The sequence below is a fragment of the Myotis myotis genome, unplaced genomic scaffold (genome assembly GCF_014108235.1).
Source record: "Myotis myotis isolate mMyoMyo1 unplaced genomic scaffold, mMyoMyo1.p scaffold_m19_p_14, whole genome shotgun sequence".
Classification (NCBI taxonomy): Eukaryota; Metazoa; Chordata; class Mammalia; order Chiroptera; family Vespertilionidae; genus Myotis; species Myotis myotis.
Window position 1 is genome coordinate 14,375,129 of NW_023416318.1, and position 24,081 is coordinate 14,399,209.

General features: G+C 41.1%; 1 protein-coding gene across 1 annotated transcript in view; it reads right to left on the bottom strand.

Annotated features, from left to right (window-relative positions):
- The window catches only part of ANTXR1 (ANTXR cell adhesion molecule 1), a 215,766-nt gene that overhangs the window by 183,895 nt on the left and 7,790 nt on the right, over window positions 1-24,081 (bottom strand). The window contains exons 2-3 of the mRNA XM_036334285.1: window positions 11,083-11,154; window positions 5,724-5,795 (exon numbers count right to left, since the gene is read on the bottom strand). Of these exons, the coding sequence (XP_036190178.1) occupies window positions 5,724-5,795; window positions 11,083-11,154 (144 nt within the window). The remainder of the gene's footprint in view (window positions 1-5,723; window positions 5,796-11,082; window positions 11,155-24,081) is intronic.

The following is a 24,081-nucleotide window of genomic DNA, read 5'->3' on the forward strand; positions in this document are numbered from 1 at the left end:
CTCCATTTTTACTCCTTTTTTATTACTCCTGGCTTTGCTCCAAGGTTGGCCTAAGTTGAGAACTGTATGAGGCAATGTGGTGGCCAAAACGCCAGGAGAAACCCCATTTTTCTTGCTAGATGACTTGGAAAGAGGAGCCTTGGTGGGTAAGATAGTATTGAAGAATGCTGGAGAGGAGAGAGCTGGAGAAGGGGATCCCTTTAATTCTGTGTATGAAGTTATATAATCCCAGGTTCATCTTGAACTACACATGTGGAGGATAGACCCAGTGCAGCTTAGCAAAGCCTTTGAAAATGGGACCAAGATAAAAAAGCCCACCCACAGAAGAAGTGATAGGACTTGTGGTCTGAACCCAGCCAGGGTGATTTCTTACTAAGCAAAGAAACAAACAAAAAATTCTCCAGAGGATTTGACTATGACTCAGAGTCTAAACAACATAATATCACAAACTTCTAGGATATAATCTAAAATCACTCCACATACAGAGTACCTAGAATATGTGACCAGTTCTTAAGGGAGAAGACAATTAAGATGGCAAATCTGAGCTGTTAGAATTAACAAACAACTTAAAACAGTTATAATAACTATGTTGCATGAGGTAAAGATAAACACATACAATAAACAGAAAGATAAAAGTTCTCAGCAAGAAATAAAATTTTAAAAGAACAAAAAGACACTTTAGGACTAAAAAACACAATATCTGCAGTAAAAAACTGAAATAGATGAGCTCAATGGCAGAATAGAGATGACAGAGGTGAGAGTCAGTGAATATGGAGATAGATCAATGGTAATGATATAAACAGAAAGATTGAAGAACCGAACAGGGACATGTGGAATAATATCAAAAGGTCTAACTTTTGTGCCACTGGAGTCCCAGAAGGAGAGGAGAAAATGACAAGTGCAGAAAAAAATTACTACAAATTCCCCAAATTTGATGAAAGACATAAGTTTATAGATTTGAGAAGCTCTGCAAAGCCAAAATAGGGTAAACTCAAAGAAAACCATGCCTAGACACATCATAATCACACTGCTGAGAATTAAAGATAAAAATATGATATTAAAAACAGTTAGTGAAAAATTGCCGAAACCAGTTTGGCTCAGTGGATAGAGCGTCGGCCTGCGGACTGAAGGGTCCCAGGTTCGATTCCGGTCAGGGGCATGTACCTGGGTTGCGGGCACATCCCCAGTAGGAGATGTGCGGGAGGCAGCTGATCGATGTTTCTCTCTCATCGATGTTTCTGACTCTCTATCTCTCTCCCTTCCTCTCTGTAAAAAATCAATAAAATATATTTTTAAAAAAACACACAAAAAAAAACAGTTAGTGAAAAATGGCATATTACATATAAAACAATGAATCAAATGACCACAGAGACCGCATTAGAAGTTGAAGTCATAGTGGCTGTATAGGGATAGATAAGAAATAATACATAAAGCGCTTAGCATATAAAAGACACAAATGATAGTGATTCTCAAAGTAAATCTACATTTAGGCACCTCACATTTATTTTTCACTCTATTTCTTCAACCTTCCCATGGTTCCCCCTATGTGATTTGATCCCAAGAATTGGACGCAAATATGCCTTTGATATTATTTCTTTCAATTTACCCAAAATCTTTTGTTCTTGTTGAAATGAGAATCTCTGCTAATTCATGTCTTGTTCTTAAACAGGTTTTAAAAACTCTGTATGTTTCCTCAATAATTATATATAATAATGCATTTTAAACTGTCTTACAGGGATATTGTGAAGATCAAATGAGATATAGAAAAAAGTATACAAATTCCTGTGACCAACTAAAACACTGAAAGTCATATATTTCAGAAATAGTACCAGCTTAGAGGTTCTGAGAGCCTAATTCTTGTAGCCACTCAAATGAGAAAGTATTTTAGAGAGAGATGGCTTACCCCCATTTTCACAGAGGCTGATAAGGTTGGGGCTGTGTCAGGAAACCATGTCATGCTTTGTTAGTTGACTCACAGGTTAGGCTAAGCAGTCACCATATGAAACCCTTACAGCCTTTAGGAAAGCATTTCTGGCTGTTGTTTGCTACATTATCAGCCCTTAATTATTAAATCCTGCTTCTAGCAAACGGCACATTCTAACCTCTGTCTTCTCCTTCGCACAGGAAACTAGGGGTAGTGAAGTGAAGGCACAAAAAATTAGATTGAAAGTAAGATTCAGATGAGTAATTTGAAGTAGCAGAACCAAAATGGATCTGAAAACCTAGTGTTCCATGAGTGTTTATAAATCTGTGACCTTCCCTCTGCCCTCCCCAACTTCCCAAAGGTCATGAGCAGTAGCACACAAAATATCCACAAGGGATGTGATGTGGGAATCGGTCGCTTGGCCAAACTCTTAGTCATGGAGTGGGTGGAATAATCATCATGAAGCAGCACTAGGCAGCCTCGGGCTGTCAGAAAATGTGAAGAATGGATGAAAGGGAAGTTTTGTATGAATAAAAGACATCTTCACATAACGATGCCATCAGTCAAAGACTGAGAAAGATTGGGAGTCTTGAATAGAGACCCCACAAACTAGAGACACTTTCTCAGAGCTTTTTAAAATCCTTGGCCAATATTTTTTAAAAAGGTCATAGGTTTCTTGGGCTTTGTGGTTCTCTATTTTATTTTACTTTATTATTTTATTTTATTTTATTTTATTTTATTTTATTTTATTTTATTTTATTTTATTTTATTTTATTTTATTTAAGAGGAGAATGATGATTTTTAAAAAAAATATATTTTATTGATTTTTTACAGAGCGGAAGGGAGAGGGATAGAGAGTTAGAAACATCGATGAGAGAGAAACATCGACCAGCTGCCTCCTGCACACTCCCCACTGGGGATGTGCCCGCAACCAAGGTACATGCCCTTGTCCGGAATCGAACCTGGGATCCTTGAGTCCGGATGCTAACGCTCTATCCACTGAGCCAAACCAGTTAGGGTGGTTCTCTGTTTATTAATATAAGGCAGCAAAATAGAGTGGGAAAATGTGGGGCCTGCGACCAGTGTGGGTCCTGCTTGTATCCTTAGGAACAAGATATGGCTTTGATACTGTTGTAATTTAGCCTAGTTACTAATAAATGCAAAAGAGCAAAGGGAAGGCCAAACATTACAGCCCTTAGTGAAGCTTTGCCAGGAAGCTGCAGTTTAGATGCACGCCCAGTAGATTCTGGGTGAAATAAGGAAGGTACTTGTCTGTGAGTCAGACCTGGGAACAGGTCACTGGCCAGAGTAGGCATGGCCACTACAAGCGTGGGAAGATATAAGATATTTAATCTCCTAAACAAAGGAGTTCGCTCTCCTGGTTCATGCTCTTGCACTTTGTTTTCGGGACTCTTGGGACTTTTCTTGCAGGCAGTAAGTTCTCTTGGCTCCCCTGCATTCACCCCCAAGGCCCACACGCACCGGACTGATGGACTGCAACTAGCCCAATGCTAAACTGGACCCTGCTTCATCATGGAAGGGAAACTTTGGACATTGGCTTTGCTGACTCCCCAGCTGCACATCTTCCAGGACTGGATTAAGGGAAATGGGACTTTGGAAACCAAGAGATATAATTCCATGCAAATAAAAATTACTCATCCTCCTGTGTGAGTCTCAGAACATTCTTTTTTTCAAGATATTAAGGATCCGACCCCCAGCACCAAGTGGGGAATGGGATCCTCCACTTTCACTGATAACAGCGTCAGTTTCTCCTTTTATTAATAAGGAATAAGAAACTCCTGTGTGTGTTTTTTTAAACCCTCATTCAAGGATATGTTTTTTATTGATTTTAGAGAGAGAAAGGGGAGAGATAGATGGAGGGAAACATTGAAATGAGAGAGAAATATTGGTTGCCTCCCATATGCACCTCGACCAGCATCGAACCCGCAATCTAGGTGTGTGCCCTGACTGGGAATCAAACCCACAACATTTTAATGCACGAGATGATGCTCCAACCAAATAAGCCACCCAGCCAGGGCAGAAACTCCTGTTTTTAAAATAAGTTTCTGTTAATCTCAAATGGCATGTATGCATATTCTTATTCTATATAATAAAAGGGTAATATGCAAATTGACCCCAATGGCGGAATGAACAGGAACGACCAGTTGCTATGATGCACACTGACCACCAGGGGGCAGACGCTTAACACAGGAGCTGCCCCCTGGTGGTCAGTACGCTCCCACAGGGGGAGCTCTGCTCAGCCACAAACCAGGCTGACGGCTGCGAGTGCAGCAGCAGTGATGGGAGCCTCTCCCGCCTCCTCAGCAGCACTAAGGATGTCTGACTGCCAGCTTGGGCCCAGTCCGGGGGGGGGGGGGGGGGGGCGGGACTAAGCTGCAGTTGGACATCCCCCGAGGGCTCCCAGGCTGCCAGAGGGATGTCTGACTGCCAGCTTAGGCCCAATCCCCTGGGGAGCGGGCCTAAGCTGGCAGGTGGATATCCCCCCGAGGGGTCTCGGACTGCGAGAGGGCACAGGTCAGCCTGAGGGACCCCCCCCCACACACACCCCCCGAGTGCATGAATTTTTGTGCACTGGGCCTCTAGTAATAGATACTGCTGAAAGAGAAATAGGGTTTGAAAGCATCTAGATCAGGGGTCCTCAAACTATGGCCCGCGGGCCACATGCAAATACAAATATTGTATTTGTTCCCGTTTTGTTTGTTTACTTCAAAATAAGATATGTGCAGTGTGCATAGGAATTTGTTCATAGTTTTTTTTTAAACTATAGTCTGGCCCTCCAGCGGTCTGAGGGACAGTGAACTGGCCCCCTGTTTAAAAAATTTGAGGACCCCTGATCTAGATGGTATGAAGTAGTCTTTTTGTTATAGATAATAAACCAAGATATGGAAAAAAATGGGACTAGCTCCTATTTGCTGTTTCGTTGCAAAATCCAGAACACCTTATTCTGTCCTGTTAGTTAGTTTTAGAAGAAGAATGTCATAGAATAAAGTCTTCCTGCCCTCCCTAGACTTACCCTACCTCCTTCCCTTTTTCCAATATGTCCATACATAAGTCCCACATGTCCCCCCCCCCCAACCCAATGGTGCATCTCTCATGGGGACCACATCAATTTTTAAAAAGTAGATGAAGTTTCATTAACTTGAAACTGTCATCTCTACTCTCAATATACAATCCTAACTATGAATGAATGACAATGTCTCTGTAAGCACTAGTTTTCATCTGCGGGTGGTAAAACCCAAAATAATATTTTTGTTAAGCTAGGTTTAACGAATCCTTTTATGTCAACAGCATTTTCCCACACTTGATTCAAATTTCCTTTTATTTTGTGGTATCATAAACCCTCCCTTTCTCTTCCCTGCCTTCATAACTATGTATGACAATATTTCAAGTTCTTGCCTCTCTCACAGTGTGCTTATTATATGTCTGAAACCTTAGCCCACAAAATAAATCTAATTAAAAGAAAAGAAAATATAGTCCCCCAAGAAATGGTTTTGCTAACATTTTGCTCCAAGTTAACAGACCGAGTCACCAATCAAATGTAAGATTTACTTTAATGTGATTTAGTCATTTATAAAATTTCACCAACATCAGGAAATTCGATCAAAATCATCACAGAGTAAACTAGCAGATGGATCAATGTGCAAAGTTCAAGGCTTAAGTGAAAATAGAGAACTATTAGATTAAAATGACCGACAGGTCAAGGTTGGCAGTAGGGCAGAAATAGGAGAACTACTCAAGAAAAGATGAGCATTTTTATGACGGGGAGGGGCATGCTTACCTGTCTTCTGTTAGCTTCATTAGGGTTGTTCCTTGAGTAGAGAAGACAATAAAGGACATTCTTAGCTGTGGGCTGGAAAGGAAAAGAAATTCTATTAGGGCCAATAGAAAGACTGTGCAATGCCATTCTGGTCCAGGCTTCCTCCCTCCCCTGCCCTTTATATTAAGGCTGCCAAAACCGAGGACCTACAACCCAAGGGGCTTCCATCATTGGTGTAAACATTTAGCCAGAAGAAGACTTGAAGCTGTTGTCTGTCTGGAGGCTGCCTCTGATTCGACACCACCACTCAGCGAGTGTGGATTATAAGGAAGAAGCTAAAATTCATCACTGCCTGTGCTCTGTCTGAAGAAGTGTGTCCCTAGGAGAGGACTGGTCTGCGTGATTCTACCAAAAGGGGATCTCAATAGATAGAGTTTGATCATGTCTCGCAGTCGTCTGGTGTACCCTATAAGGAAGAGAGCGTCTCAGATGGGTGCAACTTGTTCCCATCAGCCATTAAGATCACCTGTGAACTCCTTTTGCTCTGAAAGTAGGATCACCATCAGCTTTTGATTTCTACTTGGCTTCCCAAGGAGGTTATCCTATAAGGAGAGACTGTGCTGATGGGCCCCTAGCATATCTATTCCAGTTGATAGTTATATTTCTCATTAGTAATTAATATATTGGCATGATTTTTATATGGCATTACTTAGAAGCTTTGTCAATGTACAATTGACGAATTTTACCTGTTCTGGGAGTCAGAACAACTCTCAGCTAAGGACCAAATATGCTTCTGTCTGCAGAATGGACTGTCAGACTACAGGGCTGTCGCTGGGTGGCCAACTGGTTCATCCATCATAGCACCAATCTTTTTCTTCACAATGCAGTAACCTCCCAAACCCGATCTGGCCCCAGCTAGTATCTTTCTCACTTCCTAAATGTTTCTCAAACCTGTCTGTCCCTCTCTCTCTCTCTCTCTCTTTTTTCATCTCTTAGCTTAAGAACTTGACCTCAGTTATCTGACCACTACAGTTATTGCCTAGGGATGAACTTATCTATCATCATTCCTTGTTCCCCTGCTCCCAGAATTATTTTCCTAAAATATAAATCAGATGTTGTCAATCATTTGCAATAAAACCTCTAATGGCTCCTATTGCTTCCAGGATGAAGTCTACATTCATTACCTACCATACGCTTGAAGCATCTTTGGAAACCGTTAGAGTGGTATTTAATGCTTGGGAGGAGCCCAAGCAATAGCTGGTGTATTGAATATTGGTTTCGTGAAGCAGAGTTAGGTTCTCTGTGCATGACACCACGCTACCTATTACGACGTCACCAGTGCTGACCCGGCAGGATGCCTGTCCTAAATAACAATAATAATGATCATACTAATTATGGCCAAACTTACCAAGTGCTTACTATGTGCCTGACACTACTGTTAAGTGATTTGCCAGTATTATCTCATTAAACTTCGAATAACTTTATGTTATCAGTACTGTTATTATTCTTATTTTGTACAAAAGAAAATTGAGACCCTGAAAGATAAAGGTCACACAGTGGGAGAATGGTGGATCTGGGGCTTGAAACCAAACATTCTCATTCTAGAACTTGGACTCTTAAGCACTACAGTGCACTGCCTCCCTTATAGAGAGTTCAGCTCTTGGAAAGAATACAGTTCAGATGTGGGAAACATAGGTCTCCAAGAGGCCGTTGGTATATGAGCCTGGGCTACAGACATACTTTTGGAATTCTCAGCACACTCAGCATGTGAGTAAAATTGTTCAAAGAAAGTGTCAGCAGCAAGAAGGAATGTGAGCCAAATTTAAAACCAACATCAGCATTTACAGGCCTGGCTCTGGCCAGTGAGATGAAAGGAGAACTGGAAGCCAGAGGCGGAGAGAATTCTAAGGAAAGATAAACCTGACTCAGTGAGGCTCCTCTATTCAGCTGAAGAAGCTCACTGGCTCTGTCCCGTAGGGAACCATGTAGGGCCTTGGGTGAGAGCAAGCAGCTGGAGGGTGGGTATAGCAGCCAGTTGGCAGTGAGTTAAGGGATGAATAAGAAGCTAAGCGAAATAAGCCAGTCAGAGAAAGACAAGTATTGTGATCTCACTTGTATGTGGCATCTAATGAACCAAATAAACAGACAAAATAGATCCAGAGACATAGAAGCATGCAACAAACTGAGTATTTCAGAGGGGGGATGCGGTGGGGGGAAAGTTTAACTAAAGAACTTATATGCATATATAAGGAAGGCCTGTGGAGGAGGCAGGAGTAAGGTAGAGAGGGTTGATGGGAGAAGAAAAGGGGACATCTGTAATACTTTCAATAATAAAGATAAATTTAAAAAAAGAAGTAAGGATATAGAGACAGAGCGAGTTTTTAAAGATATGTGAGAAACAAGTAAGATATGTTAGTATTAACAGGAACACATAATCAAGAGATTTGTTGCTTCTCCTTTTCCGACAAGGGGCAGTAGAGATTAGCTGGTGTCTACTAACAGTGGAAATGGAGGCAGGGGAAATGTAGAGAAAACATAAAAAAGAAATAAAGACCTGGAGGAGATCGGAAACAGTGGGATATAATGGACTAAAATGCAGGAATTGGCCTGAAACAGTGGGGAACTTGAATCTCAGAGACGGTGGGAAGGACATGCATGCATCTTGCGATAATGCATGGAACCGGAGGTAATCAGTTGTGTGCTCTTCTCCAGGCTCCTGGTGAAATAGGAAGTGAGGCTCCTTGCTGAGAGTGGTGGGTGTGAGGTGTAGCTTGGAGGCCTAAAGAAAATGGTGAAGAGTTAGACTGACTATTAGGAAAACTTGAGGGGATCAGAATAAAGACAAATAATAGGACTTGAAATTTCAAGGATCCCACTGAAATGAGAAATGATATATTTATACCGTTATTAATCACTGTTATTGAATAAACTTCCCCTCTGCAGTATCAGCTGCCTGGACTATTTGTTACAATGATCAATAAAAACCAGTCATCGCTTTTCAAAACGTATTCACTTACTCAAAATTATTGACTGATCATATACTATGTGTCAGGCACTGTTATGGGCACGTGGGCTGCAGCTATCAATAAAAAAGTCTCTCCTGCTTGGAGTTTGCATGACAGTAAAGTCTTGGTGCCACACTTGGATGGGGCCCATATCCAGGGAGGTCAGTGGAGATAACAGAAGAAAGTGCCTCGCAATCTGGGTTAGGTCATGTCAATTACACGGGCCCTCAGTTTCTTTATCTATAAAATGAGAGGATTGGATTATGTGGTCTCATAGCTCCCCTAATCCCTACCCTCTAACTTCCTTTGATTCTAAGACACTGAAGTGTCTGGAATGGCTGAAGGAACTGGCAAAGAGAAGAGTCTAGCACCCACTCTAAATTGGGTGCTGGGCTAGTTGGTTTGCACATGTTTTCTCCCATAATTTTTACATGCAAACTAGGGTTCAGCCGAGTTAATTACTATGGTTGCACAATGGAGCTTAGATTCCAATCTGCATCTGCCTAACTTCAAAGCTTTTCCCAGTAGACTCCTCTGCTTCAGGGGGAACAGAAGGCCGGAAGGGCAGAGACATAGCAGATACGGTCGAGTGTCTGGAGGCAGGTTTGTTTTCTATCACTCCAAAGGATCAGTGGATAAAAGTGCAGGAGAGGATATTTTGGCTCAATGACAAAAAGACCTTTCTGGAAACTGGAATTGTTCAACTGGCAGCAGTTTCTCACCAGAGCTATTCAAGTTGAGAGTGATTGCCTCTTAGAATACTAGTAGATAAGTTGGGAGGTTGTTCCTTTCAATTCTAAGCTTCTAGGAGTCTCTTAAATAGTTTGCATTTAATGCCACCTGTGTATCTGCTTCTTTCCTTTCTCTCAACTCCCCCCATCCGCCTCTCTCCTCTCAGCATCTGTTTTTCTCATTCATCTGGGTGTAGCTGCTTCCTGCTGCAGCGTCCAATTTTTGGTATCACAGAGAGGACATCTCCTTCCAAACTGGCAGGCAGGTACATGCTGAGATTGTTAGCTGAATTTGGAGGGAACATGTGTGTCATCACCCCGATCTCAGAGAAGAACTGTCTTCTGAGATAAAGAACTTCATTCAAAAAGTGTATGGTTACTCATATTGGCTGGAAGACTTTACAAGGGCCATCAGCAAGAGAGGAGCTGCTTTATTTTTTTTAATTTTTTAAAAGATTTTTTAAAGTTATTTTTAGAGAAAGAGGAGAGAGGAGAGAAAGAGAGAGAGAGAGAGAGAGAGAGAGAGAGAGAGAGAGAGAGAGAGAGAGAGAGAGAGATACATCAATGTGAGAGTGAAGCATCAATTGTCTGCCTCCTGCACACCCCCCTACCAGGAATGAAGCCCACAACCCAGGCATTTGCCCTGATTGGGAATGGAACCCGCAACATTTTGGTGCACAGGACAATGCCCAACCAACTAACTGAGCCACACTGGCCAGGATGAGAGGAGCTGCTTTAGAATTTACAATTGGAAACAATTTTACCAAAGACCTTAACAGCTGGCTTCAAGCATATCCATGGAAGCTCTTACGGTTGTTTATCCCAGGGAGGCTGAAGCGGCCTCCTTTCCTTTACTAGTGGGTGTCTATGCTTATTGGAAAGTGGACCCTCCAAGGTCCCTACAACGGCAGTGATGTCGAACCTACGGCACGCATGTCAGAGGTGACACGCGAACTCATTTTTTTGGTTGATTTTTCTTTGTTAAATGGCATTTAAATATATAAAATAAATATCAAAAATATAAGTCTTTGTTTTACTATGGTTGCAAATATCAAAAAATTTTATATGTGACAAGGCACCAGAGTTAAGTTAGGATTTTTCAAAATGCTGACAGGCCGAGTTCAAAAGGTTCGCCATCACTGGTTTATAGTGATGATGTTCAAAACTGCATTGTCCTCTCTTGGAAAGCAGTGTTGAGAATGCTCAGAGAATTCTACCTGATAGGGCACATAGCTAGTTCGCCCAGGAATGAGGGATGTGAGACTTTCAGTGCTAAAACTAGGAAAATTCTGGGCAAACTGGGATGACTTGGTCACTTTACATATACTTACACTCCCTCCTACAATGAGCCAATTGCTCCAGCTTGATACACTGTGCAAGAACATATTAATTATCATTCTAGAAGAATATATTCTTCAGCAAGAGAGGGACAAGGTTAAAATGTTGGTCTTTCAACTAAATTGGGGTCCTCTTGAAAACATGAAGCTAATAGTCACTCTAAGATGTGGCAAAGATAAAAACAAAGTCTCGTCCGAGATCTGAGGGTCTACCTTTGCAAAAAAGCATCCCTGAAGTAGTAATTTGTAGAACAGCAAATGCAGGCTGGTTTTGCTCGTGGCAAAGAACTATGCATGTGTTTCTCACCTGATGAACTTGTGAGCCAACTGTTCCACAAAGTAATAGATCTCATTCCAGTGGTGCATCACACTTCCTGATCTAGGAAAACAAAAGCAGACGTTACTTAATCAGGTATTCATTTGTCTTTACCTTTCATCATTTCTCTTCATATTATTCATTGATACTGGACCTATCTATTAACTGGGCTCATTCTCTGAAACTCTGTAAGTTTGGAAATTATCTGAAATGGTGTTTAGAGTTAATGTTAGAGTTCTTAAATTTTTTGTTAAGGGGAACTCCTTCACTGCACTTCCCACCCCTTCCCATTCCCAGCCACACACTCATACACTAAAACAAACAAACAAGCAAGCAAACAAACCCGGGCTCAATCAGACTTACAGGTTAGTTTCAAATCTTTAGGAAACTGTTATTTTTGTGAGCTATTTAAATTATTCCTTTGATAAGGGAAGGAAAACAACTCTAATTCAGTTGAATGAGATTAGCACAAATTAGATGCTGCAGTGGACACAGATAAACAAATCCCCCTCCTCAAAAAACAGTCCAATTTCATATATATATATATATATATATATATATATATATATAGGCAAATTTTCCAAAGAAAATGTTAACAAAATGAATCCAACAGGAATCCAAAAGAATAATAATTAATTCATTGGCAAAGTTTATTTCAGGAATGTATTGACAGTTCGACATGTAAGGAAATCTAGTGTAACTAGTCATTCTAATAAATAAAAGAAGAAAAACTACACAGCCTTTTATTTATTAAAAAGGAAACCCCTTACTGGAGAAAGAGGGAAATATTCTCTAGGGCACATGGAATTATAGAATTTTAAATCTGGAAGGGGCTTCTTTTTTTCTCAAGGTTGACTTCTGTTCTACTGATACTATTTATTATGGCTTCAATTTAGCTTATAATTATTTCCACAGTGCACATACTCAGTTTGTTGCAATGGCTTCATAGTAGATTTTTCTGTTCTAACCCACTGTTTTCTGAAGCTACGATCACTCTCTCTCTCTCTCTTTTTTTTTTTACTTAAGGATCTATTTCAGCTGAGCTCTGCATTTCTGCCTATCATGCTAATAACTGTTGAGGTTAGAGTTTGTTCCTTTTAGTCTGACAGTTTCTACTGCAAATATTTTTCATTGGTTTCAGATTAATTTCATTTACCTTAATTTTAACTTCCAGAGAGGTATTTATGACCATTTTACCTTGTTTTAGACTATTTAAGATGAATCTGTGCGACGTAGATTTTATGCTTTCCTCTCCATGGTAAAAAATCCCTAAGAATTCTCATTGAATGTATTCCAGCTCTATGAGAAGAATTTATTTTTCTCTGCCCCTCAACTAGACAGATATGTCTGATTTGAACACAAATGATAAAGAACATTACGATTCTACAGTGAAAGACTCCATATCATAAGGATATCTCACTTTACCCAAGTTAATCTATAAGTTCAATTCTAGGAAAAAAATTGATAGGATGTTTTATGAAACTAGAAAACTGACTTTAAAAATGAAATGAAGATTAAGGGTCTAAAAGTCATCAGGGCTATTGTGAAAATGAAGAGCAAGATTAGAAAGCTTGCCCTATCAGATATAATGACCCCATATGTAGAATACATGACATAACAGCAGAGCCAATGGGATAGAACAGAGAACCTAGACCTCAGCCTGTGTGAGGTCTTGCTATACAGTGAAAGCGGTGATTCAAATTGAGGAGGAACAATAAGCCTTTGAATAAATGATGCTATGACAATGTATCTCTAATTGGGAAAAACTACTTGGGTCACAATTTCATACCAAATGTAACCCTGGATGTATTAAAGCCTAACGGGAATGACAAACCTTTAAATCCACTGAGCAAATTATAGATTTTTATGTCATCAGGTTAGTGAAGGGTTTATTCGACCAGATGCAGAAAGTAGGAATTACTTTTTTGGAAAAGGATGTTTTGACTACCAGAAGTATCAAAAATCCTGAATTACAAAATATGCCATACACAAGTTCAAAGATAGGAAAAGAGGGAGGGAAGATTGGTCTGCAACAAATATAAAAGGCAAAAGATTCGTGTCCAGGATATGTAAATAATTGGTACAAGTAAACATTTAAAAGGCAAATAGAAAAATAGACAAAGGATCAGATCAGGCAATCCCCTGAAGGACGGTAAATCAGTATTTGAAAAACCATTCAACTCTTCTAGAAATGTAAATATAGAAATGCACAGAGAATGGGCAAAAGTAGGTTTACAGTTCTAAGTGAAACAGAGTTCATTCTTGTGCTGTTATTTATTAATTGCTGTAATATTTATTTGTATTACAACTGTAAACCTACTTTTCCCCCAACCCTGTATTTAAATACTTGTTCGGGGAAGAGCCAGCAGTTTCATGTGGCAGCAGCCCATAGAGTAGGGGGTGAGAAGTTGGGAGATGGGGAAAGAGGTCAGGGTGGAGAGAGTGTTGGAGGCCTCCCCTCCTGTCAAAAATAAACCTTTCCAATAAACCTTTTCCATTCCTGTCTCTAAGCTTTTATACATATTCCCTCTGCTTGGGACACTCAATGTCCACACTGGCAAACTCCTACTCATTCTTCAAGACACAACTCAGTCTCGGCCTGTTGCCTTTGACAACAAAGATGGGGCTCATTGTCCCTGCCTCCTGCGTTCAGAGCACAGTGTATGTCTGTCTCTCAGTCATCAACCTCTGATATTAGGTTGCAATCACTTTTTCTGTTAAGCTCCCCCTGTGGGGGTCTTAGGGATATTTACCTCTCCAGCATCTACCTGTTTGTGGAGCGGATGAAAGAAGAGCATGGAGAGGAGAAACCTCTATTGCTCATGGAAGGTCCTGATCTTTGGCCAACTTGACATCACCTCTTCCTCCCTCGTCTGGTTAAACACTCTGGGTTTGGGCTCACATGACTCCAGCCAATTCCCATGACCCTATGTGAACCTGAGGAGCCTTCGCAGCTGGGCCACTAATTCTAGAGCACAGCTCCTTGGCAAATGCGCCTACTGAATCATCAGCGATAGACCTCTGAGCTTCATGGCAGCTGCAAGTCTCCTAAGAGCGTAACAGAACTGCATCTACTACCCTTGGGCTTTTCATGTTTTGGAAATCCTCATTCATTAGAATCTCAGCCATAATCCTGGAAAGCATTCAGTGTATACTTTAAATCTCAAAAACTGGTCCCGGCTGCTCTCCTTCAGCAATGGGGTAGAGATGCTCTGGTCCTGGGGGTCCTGGTGAGAGTCTGCTGGGTACGGCCCAGGGCTGTGCACGTGCCTCGGCAGAGGCACCACATGACTGACCGAGTATAAGCCATGATCCAATCCAGAATTCTGTAACTCCTTTCCACTGGAATCAAGAGATTTCCTTGGACACTGGTCATCTGTGTCCACTTCTGAAGTGCAACGCTGTGCTTTCGTCCACATGACCAGGATAAGCACTACCTGAAAGTTTGGTTACTGAGAGGGACTATAAGATGCCTTTTGATTTGCAAAAAATCCCCATACCTCCTCCATCCTGAGTTCGATCAGCAGAGAAGGTGTGCATTGAGGGGATTATACTGGGAGGGGAGGCAAAGTGTTGGTGAAATAGGGACTTGAACTAAAATTGAGAGATTTTCTTGACTCTCAGCTTAAGGAGCGTTTGGAGTCCATCTTTTCTTGGTTTACTACTTCTTTGTTTCAAGGACTAGCTCTATTTCACAGCCACAAATCAACCTGCATTCCTTTATTTATTAAAAGGATCACCCCATAACCATTCACTTTCTTTCGTCTTAAAACATTTCATTTTCACTATTCTTTTGAATAACATGTAAAATTTATGCAATTTTGGTATCCATCTGATTTGCTGATGCTAGATATAGGGAAAGAGTCAAGAAACATACTGGGGTGTTGAGAAAAGTTTAGATCTATCCGGAAAACTTTCTTGTTAGTGGGTAGGTGCTGTAGTTTCTCAAGAAGAAAATAAAACGAGGCCTCCAAGACAAAACTACAGGCGAGGAGGTATTGCCCAGCTTGTTTCACGCATTCTAACTCTGATCAGACTTGCCCTATTACTGTTGAGGTTTGTTTCATATTTACACATGATCACTCTTTACACAATTATGTAAGCCTTGACCAAAATATATCCCCTCTGGGACACACTTGAGATGTACATAGCTTGTTCCCTCAAGCATTGAGGGTAAATATAATCTAAAATTCTGGGAACCAAACTGGCTTTGTGTTCTCTCGGTTACCATGAGATCCCAAGGGGCCTCAGCTACTAAAGGGGCAGAGTATAGGATTATCTAAACCTGCACCTTGGACTTCTTCTAGTCCTTATTACTGAGCCTTCTTAACCCATGCGCTGTCTTCCCCAAGATCAAATTACCCCAAGGAAAAGGAAAGAGCCCTGATGGGGGTGCTGCTTCTATTTCTTTTACTCAAATCCTCAAGAGCAAGAGGCTTGCTTGCCTGCCTGGTGCCACAGTCCTCTCCTTGGCCTCACCACCACCCTGAACTCTAATGACCTCATCCACCGGGCCTCTGGCACCTGCCCACTGGCACCTCAATCAGCCTCCTTCCCTTCTCCCACAGGGGCGGGTATACTGGGCCTTGGATTCAGTTTGGACTTTCTGTTAAAACACACGTGCATCATCTGCACTCTGCCTTGTAAACTGATTTTCTGCTTTGAAATCTGCCCTAGTAGCTACTCCCAGAATAATCAATCCAGGGTGGTGTGTCCATGTTCAGACCCTTGGCTTCCTCTCAACCCCGAGGACCTAAGTGGACTCCTGGTCATAGCCAGAAGTAGGGTGTTGGTTGGGGAAGTGGCAGAGAATGGATCCAATTCCAGCATCTCTCCACCCTACAATGTGTAAAATATCTCATTTATCTGCCAACCATTTTAAGAGTTAATGATCTTAAAATCTCAGCTATGGAATCCTGATGTTCTCTTCAGGTAGTAATGGCTCTCCTAGCCATTGTGGCCGAAGCTCCAAGGAAAAAATAAAAACTCTTTCATAATCCAAATATAAGTGGTGCTGGGAAATGTTCCATTGGACTCTGTTGTGGATTGGTTTTTTTATAATTTGTTTTAACACACAACTGCTGAGCAAACTATAGCCACAGAAAGTTGAAATGCTCATTTTAGAAATCAGTGGATGTGAAAGGTCCCTGATATTTGACTCAATTAAATCCTGCTTCAAATATAATTCTAGCCCAATGGGCCAGCTGGGTAGCAGGATCCAGGTCCCTTCTCGGCATTTTGTGTCCACAAATATAAATCTCAACAAAACTTGGAATTCAAGTAACCTCTCAGGAATTCTGCTTGAACACAGTGTACAGAGTTCTGTGCTGGAAGATTCATTCGATATACCTGGGTCTACACAAAATCAGAGTCAACACCTTCCCACACCTTCTGTCTTGGCTTTGAGGACTTCCCAGATCATAGGGAGGCAAAGCCATCAGTCCTCAGTAATAGTCCCTCAAGAAGGTCACTGCTGGGGAAGGCCCCAGCATTTCTTACTTCTTTTTGTTTTTTGATGCCCTCTCCAGTGTTTGGAACATGGTAAGAAGTCAACAGCCCTGGCCAGGAAGCTTAGTTGCTTATAGCATCATCCTGTTACACCAAGATTGCAGGTTTGGTTCCCTGGTCAGGGCACATACAAGAAGCAACCAATGAATGCACGACTAAGTGGAACCATAGATCTCTCGATCTCTCTCTCTCTCTCTCTCTCTCTCTCTCTCTCTCTCTCATCAATAAATAAAATATTTTAAGAAGAAATCAACAAATTTTTGTTTCATTGCATGCACTGTGTGTTCCCAGTGAGGGATTTTTGCCTTCAGATTGCCATTCAATTACTTCCAAGGGTCTAATATGCAAAGAGTAGAAGAAAAATAAGATCTCGGAGTCTCATTCTGATTTGTTGTCTAAAATACATTCTTTTGTGTTTATGTGAGTTTCCAAACCTCCCTGTGGTTAAGCTCCTTAGAAACACAGGCTCTTTCCATTAGCCACACACACAACCAGAGTCAAAATCAAGTGGGCCTAATTGAGTTTAAACTGTTTCTCTTTCTTTTGCACATGGGTTAGAATACAACGAAAGGGAAAAAAGAGAGCTCATAGTTGGAACCGTCACCCAGGAATCTTATAAATCGGGAAGAGCAGAGTTGCTTTAAGGGTGGAAATTATAAAGCTCTCAGTCCCCGCTTTTCCTTAGCCCTACCCCGAAGAAGGCTCTGATGTCCCCAATAACCCACCCAGGTCCCCACTAATCCTGAAGAGTATGGCGGCCTCGGACACCATTAAGGGGGACCAGCAATTAGTTCTGCCATGAAAGACCCCAAGTCCATCTGCCCTCTTCCTTCACTCCCCGGCTTCTTTCTTGGTCTTCCTTCCTCCCTCCTAACCTCACACTGCACGTTAACTGGCTGGAACCCTACACCCAGACCAGGCCTTCAGCCCTAACCCTCCTATTACTGTCTGGGGTCATGGCCAAGCCTCCTTCCTGCTCAAAAAGCTTGACCTCAACTCTTGCTTCCACTCCAACTTCTTCAGATACCAGTCTAGACCCAAACCAACCCAGTAAGCACTGTACTTTGAGTTTGAGGCTACTCACCCTGCTCCTGCCTGTGTCACGCAGACCCCAGCCCAAGGTGCCCTGCCCCACCCCACTGACTTGTGAGGAATCTCCCTTTTAGTCAATCCAACCGATGGCTATGGAAACAATGACTTTTAAGCTATAGAATACAAACTATTAGTGATTGGGGAAAGCAGTTTGGTGGGATGTTGCCAACATTTTGAAAAAAAAAAAAAAAAGAATAGAATAGAAATATCAGGATATATTGCATACAGAAAGTAATGCTGTGTGAAACTTTTGGCCAATTATGTGTAAGTAATGTATACATACTTTTTCAAGATGTAAACTGTATTTTTTCAAGATCAAGAGGATGTTATAGCAAAATATGGTCTCCTTTCACCTCCACTAATTCCCCTTTTTCAACACACAGACACACCCCAAGAAAGTCTAAAAATATTTTCTGATATCTATTGGTACTCTCATGCAAGTTCAACCCAAAATTGTTATCACTGTTGTTTTAAACAACACCACAGAAAATTGGTTAGCTGCCCAAAGGTATTTCTCATTAATTGCAATGTACATCAAGATGTGATAAATGAGACCTACGGGTCACTAGCCAAAGCCACCAATGTGATCTATCGATGACCACCAGGAGACCACGACCAGACAAGGGAAGTCAGAGGCCCCCTTCACATGCATGCCCAAGGACACAATAAGCCTCCCCTCAAACATGCATCTGTAAGAGCGAGAGAAGGGGGTAGGAGCAAACTCAAACAGACAAATTTACGGAGTGTTTAAATTCTTGCATTGGACTAAGATTTCCAGTTTGGAAGAACGTTGCCCCCTCTCCTCCCCACACTTGCACCCAGCAGGAAAGTCTTTCGAGGATAAGCTAAGCAGCTTTAACTTATTTTCTATAAATTTTAGTACAGTGGGAATACGTTTTTCCACCTTGAGATATTTGTATTTTTTGATTACTGTATTTCTCCATACTGGATTGAAAAAATTCCCAAGAGTAGACTTTCTGGGTTAAAGTTTATACAAATTCTAAGAGTCTTGGGTGGTTATGACCAAACTCCCCCAGAAATGTGGGACAATGTACTCTTGAGACTGCCCAGACCAGCGGTTATGAGCACCGACTGGCTGGCCGATGTGAGCTCAAACTCCTATTCTTCCACTTCTAGTGTGACGTCTGAACAAGATGGTTCATGTTTAAAACTTCAGCCTCCTCCATTATGCAATGGAGGTAATAGTACCTATCTCCTACAGATCGTTTTGAGGATTAAATCTAATGTTTATGAGGTGACAAGCATCCTGCTTGGAACACAGTGACCTCAGTGCAGGACTTGGTAGCTGCTGGAACTCACTTCCCACCCTCATGACTATTAAACCCTTGGGAGTAAGATAGGAAAGACTCATTTTCTTACCCTTCACCCACACTCAGGATTAGCTCCTGCTGAAATATCTGTATGTTTACTAAGTGAATATGGATTTCATTATCGTTTTTATGTGGATGGATTTTATTTATTGTAAGCCACTGATTTTTTTTTCCATATCTATTGTTCATTTGATTTTCTTCATTTTAAAAATGCTGAGTATCAATTAAGAGCAGCTACATGATTAGTAGAACCCAGTGCAAAATGAAAACACAGGGCCTTCCTGTACAAAAATTATTAAGAATTTAAAGATGATGCACACAGAGAATTAAACTGAGTGCAAGTCCCTGGCAACTGCTGACCTTGGTACCAATATTCTCTGCCCATTTTCTATTGGGGTGCAAATGTTTTCTTAATCCAGAAGTCAGCAAACTTTTTCTTGTGGAGGGCCAGACAGTAAATAGCATAGGCTCTGAGGGCTATGTGGTTGCCGAGGCAACTACTCAACTCTGCTGTTGTAACACAAAAGTAGCCATTGATAGTAGCTGAACAAAATGGGTGTGGTGGTGCTACAATAAAATTTTATTTACCAAAACAGTCTGCCAGCCATAGTTTTCCATCCTACGTCCCAGAGAGTCACTTTCTTTCAGTCCTCCTCATGACAAGATAATATAAAAATCTAAATTTTTTTTTTTCCTAGTAGCTGAGGGTTAGTGTACTTTGGCTATTCATTTCCTGTTATTTATTGCTGAGAATGTAGACTGGGAAAATTGTGCCTTGGGATATATAGGGAGGCATTCTTTGCGACCTAATAAATATTTCATGGGCATTTGAAAGGAAAGTTTATTCTCTGTGGGGTATAGGGTTCAAAATATATTTATTAAATCAACCTCATTAATTATTATTCATATCCTCTGTATCCTTTGAACGTTCAAGTATTTGGAGACATGTCTTTTCAGATTCGGCTGAGGAAATAATTTGGTTTTCATCTTCAGCATTCAAAGTAGATGTGAGTTACTGTAATACGTTTCCTAAATACTGAAGTACTCCTGCATTCCTAGGATACATTTTACTTGGCCTTGATGTATTATTCCTTAGTACACTGTTAGTTTTGTTTTGATTATATTTGATTCAGATTTAAGTTTTTATTCCAATTTGGTCAGAAGTTTTGCATCTGGATGTGTTATATTTGGTAGATATTGGTATCAGAGATATGCTAGCTTCCTAAAACAAATTGGGAAACTTTATCTTTTTCTATTTTCTGGAAGAGTTTAACTAAGACTGCAATTTTCTGTTCCTTGAAGATGTGCTACAACTTTCCATGAAACCAACTGGCCTAAAACCAAAGGACCTACTCACAAGAGCAAACTAGTCCTTCTTCATGTGTCCGGAGTTTACTGGGGGAGGGCAAAATCAGAAAGATGCCTGGTGTTCATGGACTCACTCTTTTGTGATGAAACTGCCCCTTCAACTGCCCAGTGCAGGTGCCTCTGCATGATGCTGGGGCACATGGCAGCAGGGCACAAGCGATTGGTTCTCATCCCTCTTCCTCTCACTCGGAACTCCAACTCACTTCCAGATTTGGGGTTATTCTTGGGATTCTTTAGAATTTTCCTCTACATGTTTTTTTACAACTTGGAAGCAGAGTTGAAAGTAGACCTTGGCTGACCTCCTTCAAATTCAATCCATCTGCTTTGTTTCTGGTAGAATTTCTCACAAGTGTGTTACAGGTCAGTGTCCTGTCCTTTGTCTTTAGACCTGAATCAGGATTCCCCCAGACGCCTCCTTAAAACTTTCTGTTTGGGGGAGGGGAGCAGTTTTAGATGATAGTGAAGGAGGCAGTAAAGGAGAAGCTAACTGTGTATGTTCAGCTTTTTTTTTCTCCAGAAGTCAGAAACAAATTTTCTTTCTCATCTCCTAGAAAGCCCTTTAAATCATTCAATTTCAGTTTCTGCATTTATGATTCCCTGAAGACAAAGCGCTTACAAAAGTCAGCAATGCCTTTATTTTTGCCAAAGCATATGGCCTCTCTCTGTTCTTTCCTGCTGGATCTATTTTTAGTAGGTTCAAATATAACATAATATTTAATGATTCAGCAAACTGATTTTTGAAAGCCTGGTAGGTCCTTTAGAATCTATAAAGATTAAAAATTATAACTTGACATTTACTGAGTACTTACTAAGCACCAAGCAGTGTGCTGAGCATTTTGTACTCATTTCCGCTTAATAATTGCTAGCACTCGATGAGTACATAGGACTCTGTTCTGAGCACAACAACCCTATATTATAATTCGATTAGCTCCCCTTTTATAGATGAGGAAACCGAATTCACAAAGAGACAGAGTAACTTGCTCAAGGACACACAACTAGTAAGTGGTACGGGTGGGACTTGAACTCTGGTGGTCTGGCCCTCGTATCCATGTTCTTGGTCCAAACAAAACTCATACAATCTCCTTTCTGCTGTTTAAGCCTGTGCTCTTAACACCTGTGCAACACTGCCTCCCCATGGAGGGGCTATGGAATGTATATAATTCATAGTGATAACTCATAGTGATGGGTGCTAAGATAGTGAGAAGTACTAGAGAACTTCCACAAATTATGGGAATTTGGGAGTGGGGATACCAGGAAAAGCTTAAAATTGAGGCACTTAAAAGGAATCAGGATTGCTGAACTGGTTGCTAATTTTAATGGAATAAGGCTTACAAGGGCTTCTCCTGTTTGGCCTTCAATCCTCACACTTTTCATTTGATAGTCTTTTACGGCAGTTAATAATCAAGATGACCATAGAATTTAAAATCTAAACTGAGATACTTTCAAGAGTAAAATAGGAAGCAACTAATAGCTATACTGGGACAAAAAGCATAGACCAGGAATGTCTTGACTCATACATTTGTTTATTTATGGTTAGATTATGGCTGTCCAATGGTATTCTGTAATCCCTTGGCCGTACATTATTATTGTGACTGGTGTTCGGTTACAGTTAGAATACTTCACTGTTATTGGTTATATAATTTCCTTAAACCTGATATCTGTATTATCTTTTATGTAGGGAATGATGGCAGGAAGGCTCTGATTCTGATCACAATCCTTTTGCCATCAAAGCCCTGTGCCAGGGGGTTCCTACAGCTACTTAGAATTGAAACTGCATGTGGTTGAGCATCCGAGTTTGAGGAAAAGATGGTAAGGCCACTAAATATGACCCACGGACAAAATCACGAGAAGTTATTCCTCTCCATTTCTTGTTAATGGGCAATATGCTGCTTATCAGGAGATATGTGATGAGAGAGAGTCTGAAAAAAGAATGGATTTTGAATTATGTGATGTAGAGAGGTGATAATTTCTTGTGTGTGTGTGTGTGTGTGTGTGTGTGTGTGTGTGTGTGTGTGTAAAACCTCACCCAAGGATATTTTTCCCATTGATTTTTAGAGAGAGTGGAAGGGAGGAAGGAGGGGGGGAAGAGAGGAAGAAAGAAATATCAATGTGAGAGAGACACATTGAGTGGTTATTTTTCACTGCCCCACCGGGGCCGGGGATCAAAATTGCAACCCAGGTATGTGCCCTTGACTGGGAATTGGACCCACGACCCTTCAGTGCACGAGCCAATGCTCTAACCACTTAGCACACCAGCCAGGGTGAGAGGTGATTATTTTTAATTTTTATTACCTCAGGCAGCCCACAACTAGTGATGGGAGAGCACCACGTATTAGTAATAATCTCAAAGGGTAAGAGGACATCAGTTATGTAAAGACAGGAAGAGTCATGTAGGGCATTAAAGCTAAAGGCAAGAGAGGGAATGGGTTAGTTCATAGTGTGGCTTTATTGGAAACCACAGAGTGTGGAAAGAGATAAAGCTAGGAAATATACAGTGGCTTGTGCAATAAGGTTCTTGAGTACTTTGCTAAGAAATAACCTTAGAGGCAATAAAAGAACCATTACAATATTAAATACATTGTAATGTGAAAGATGGGAAGGTTCTTCCAAAAACTTATAAGGCTTTCCTAATCAATAGTAAACTCTTGTAGTGGATTAAAAAAAAATTAAAGAGCTTTGGAGGTGTTTCAAGATTAAAGGATTAGGGAAAATAATGTGAAGGTTAAATTTGTGTTCTAAAAAGGTCAATTTTGGTATGGGGGGGATGGCTAAGAAAAGACATAAAGAGACCAATTTAGAGAATGTTTCAGTGAACTGGATGAGAAATGGCCTGAGCTAAGAACGAAGGCAATGATGAAGCAGAGAATGGGGAAGACACAGGATAAATGTGGGAGCAGATAGGATCAGGCAGTATGAGAAAGAGGGTTTCTCCCAGATCCTCCGCTTAAGTGGCCGGATTCATGGTGACGTCATTCACTTGTTTAGCATATTCCTTTCCAAGGTCTACAATTTCTACCGGCCTAATGATCACTAAAGCCTTCCTCCTTCCTCCTGCTCAGATGTAATCCTGGGATGCTAGGACTCAGCATCATTGGCTTGCCTTGCTCTACCCTGCAGTCTGTCAGTTAGGGGTTCTCAATTGGGGTGGTACCATTTCATGGGAGGGTATTTAAAAACAAATGTATAGGCATTATTTATTGGTTTTCTCATTGACCAAGAAGACAAATAACATTGACAAAGCAGATATCAGAAAGATTAAGCATCCTGCAGTGAAAAATTGTCCCACCAAAAATGCCTAGAGCACTCCTATTCAGAAATTTAGTTGCAGCCCTGATTCGCAAGCTCTGTCTGAATCAGCCTCTGCAATATTCAGGCACCCTGTCGGCTCAGCCCCTGCAGTTCCAGGGGCTGCTCTCCCTTCCCAGCCTTTCAAATTCCCTCCTATGCCACAGACTATGGGCAAAGAGAGTCTTAGCTTTCCAATACATTCCTGTAACATGCAGGTAGCAGGGAAGCATGTCTGATCTCCATTTCTACCTCCCATTTCATCTAATTAAACCTTTGCCCACTGCATTGAATGTTTCATCTAAAGTATGGGAGGAATGAGGAAGGGAGGAAAAGAACAGGAGCCCTCACTGCCTCATGGGTGGATCTGAACTGTCATGTCTGATAGTAATTCCACCTTGCGAAG